At 44.1% G+C, this 1,384-nt stretch overlaps 1 protein-coding gene across 1 annotated transcript; it reads left to right on the top strand.

Moving 5' to 3' along the window:
- The first annotated feature begins 445 nt into the window (after nucleotides 1-445).
- Nucleotides 446-1,378, top strand: LOC106944333 (hepatitis A virus cellular receptor 2 homolog). Its single transcript, XM_015027483.1, has 2 exons — nucleotides 446-863; nucleotides 1,041-1,378. Exons 1-2 carry the CDS (start codon nucleotides 446-448, stop codon nucleotides 1,262-1,264), a joined length of 642 nt encoding a protein of 213 aa, XP_014882969.1. The 3' UTR covers nucleotides 1,265-1,378.
- The last annotated feature ends 6 nt before the right edge of the window (nucleotides 1,379-1,384 follow it).

Raw genomic sequence — 1,384 nt, 5'->3', positions numbered from 1 at the left:
TCACCTGAACCATAAATCCGTCTCTGCCTCCAGTTTTACCCTCACTGTGGGAACCAGAAGCTGCTCCCTGACCAAAGTGTCTGTATGATCAGTGTGATGATTTCTGGGTCTGTCTGTGGAAAAGCTGTAAGGGACGTGAACACTAACATTGGGCTTTAGGAGCTTTTCTACAAACTTGTTGTGTTAAAGCAGAGCTTCTCAGTTCAGGTCCTCAGGTTCTGTTGCTCTGCATGTTTTAGGTTCTTCCCTCTGAATAAATTATCTAGTTTCTATGGGTAAATCAACTCTAACATGTTTCACACTGCTGATTTAAAAAAAAGTAAACAAGGTATTGTTGTGACATTGAGATTACAATAAGATCTGTGAGCGCCCTCTTCTGGGTGAAAATGACAATTATCTTTCATGAAATGCAGTTGCACTCTGACTGCCCAGTGTCCTGTCCTTGATGCCTCATCAGGGTTCCTCTCTGACCTCTGACCTCTGTGTTGTTTCCTCCACTGCAGGAGAGACGATCAGAGCTGAACCTGGAGAAAACGCCATCCTGCCATGTGAAGCTCCTGAGAAAAAACCTGTCATCATTGTAGAGTGGAGAAGATGTGATCTGGAGGGAAATGATCATGTTGCTCTGTATCGAGATGAACAGTTTGATAATGAGGGTCAGAATCCAGCTTATAAGAACCGAGTGGATCTACAGGACAGAGAGATTAAGAATGGAGACATGTCTTTGGTTCTGAAGAATGTGACGATTAATGATACTGGAACATATGAATGTCGAGTTGATGGGATTAAAAATAAACACAGGAAGAGATCTCACATGAAGAATGAACCCATCTGCATCATCACCCTGCTTGTTTCTGCTCCAGGTGAGTCTGACTGGATCAGAACCTGCAGCTGCTTCATGGTTACTAATGTGAGAGAGAAACATGTCAGATCAGATGTTTGGTTTTCTAAATGTGTTGTTTCAGTGGAAATCAGCTGGTCTGAGATCAGCAGGTGATGATCTTCAGCAGATCAGACTAACTCCTGGTTCTGTTCTGCAGGGAGCAATGAAGGACAAAAAAAGGATGGAGGGAACGAGGAAGGACAACCAGAGAATGGAGGGACCAACACTGGACTGATAGTTGGTCTCTCAGTTTTAGCTGTTCTGGCTCTATTTGCTGTTTCAGGTTTTCTGCTCTATAAAAAACTGAGACGTTCATCACAGGAACAGAACCAGCCTCCTGGGTTTATACAACATGAACACTTCAGTACTTTATTGCCCTGAAGTTCATCCCTGAGGGCAAGTGGTGGCCGGAGTGTGAGGGGTCCTTGACTGACCCCATCCAATCACTGAACAGATGCTTAGAACAGATCAATGTGTGGATGGGCCAAAACTTTCTCCAGC

The sequence above is a fragment of the Poecilia latipinna genome, unplaced genomic scaffold, assembly GCF_001443285.1.
Source record: "Poecilia latipinna isolate Pla-1442-1.1 unplaced genomic scaffold, P_latipinna-1.0 Scaffold8125, whole genome shotgun sequence".
NCBI classification, from domain to species: domain Eukaryota; kingdom Metazoa; phylum Chordata; class Actinopteri; order Cyprinodontiformes; family Poeciliidae; genus Poecilia; species Poecilia latipinna.
The sequence above is the reverse complement of the archived record's forward strand: the minus strand, read 5'-3'. Positions and strand labels throughout refer to the sequence as shown.

What these genes read in the sequence shown, in the direction of transcription:
- LOC106944333 (XM_015027483.1), top strand. Translation starts at nt 446, where the DNA reads ATGCCTCATCAGGGTTCCTCTCTGACCTCTGACCTCTGTGTTGTTTCC. An exon ending in CCTGCTTGTTTCTGCTCCAG is followed by an intron (nt 864 to 1,040) that starts GTGAGTCTGACT and finishes TCTGTTCTGCAG; the next exon opens with GGAGCAATGAAGGACAAAAA.